Genomic DNA, 675 nt, shown 5'->3' with positions numbered 1-675 from the left:
GGGGGGGTGTTTAGGCGGGGACGCTGGGCCCGAGATAGAATGCAGGGGCAAGGGAGACTGCACGGCTGTCTTTCCTGCATGAAAAGCACAGCTGCCAAAGACATCAAGACTACCCACACGGCACCTGCAAGGATGACACCCTCCCAGACATCATGGACTCCACCAGTGTGCCGCTCCACCACATCCAAACATCCTTGAAACCCTTGAACTTCCCCCGAGCACCTGCTTGAAGGCGGGGACGGCTGGGCCCGAGATAGAATGCAGGGGCAAGGGAGACTGCACGGCTGTCTTTCCTGCATGAAAAAGCACAGCTGCCAAAGACATCAAGACTACCCACACGGCACCTGCAAGGATGACACCCTCCCAGACATCATGGACTCCACCAGTGTGCCGCTCCACCACATCCAAACATCCTTGAAACCCTTGAACTTCCCCCGAGCACCTGCTTGAAGCCGTCCAGCATGGTGCTGGACTCCCGCCGGTCCACGTAGGCGTCCCAGAACAGGCTCCACTTCTCGCGGCTGACGCCGCGCATGGTCCCCCCTGCCTGCCCGCCCTCGGCGCCGCCTACCTCAGGCCCCACTGGCGCCGCCGGCTCCGGCGGCGTCGACATCAGGTCCTGGGTTACCAGCGCGGTCAGCAGGCCGTGCGCCGACTGGCCGCGCAGGTGGCGGC

The 675-nt window shown here is 63.3% G+C and overlaps 1 protein-coding gene across 1 annotated transcript in view; it reads right to left on the bottom strand.

Moving 5' to 3' along the window:
• F751_5470 (AP2-like ethylene-responsive transcription factor ANT) overlaps window positions 1–675 on the bottom strand; it is a gene marked incomplete at both ends in the record, with an annotated part of 5,893 nt that overhangs the window by 1,974 nt on the left and 3,244 nt on the right. The window contains one exon of the mRNA XM_011403865.1: window positions 443–675. This exon is cut by the window's right edge and continues 142 nt beyond it. Within this exon, the coding sequence (XP_011402167.1) occupies window positions 443–675 (233 nt within the window). The remainder of the gene's footprint in view (window positions 1–442) is intronic.

This window comes from Auxenochlorella protothecoides, assembly GCF_000733215.1.
Source record: "Auxenochlorella protothecoides strain 0710 unplaced genomic scaffold scaffold64, whole genome shotgun sequence".
Classification (NCBI taxonomy): Eukaryota; Viridiplantae; Chlorophyta; class Trebouxiophyceae; order Chlorellales; family Chlorellaceae; genus Auxenochlorella; species Auxenochlorella protothecoides.
The sequence above is the reverse complement of the archived record's forward strand: the minus strand, read 5'-3'. Positions and strand labels throughout refer to the sequence as shown.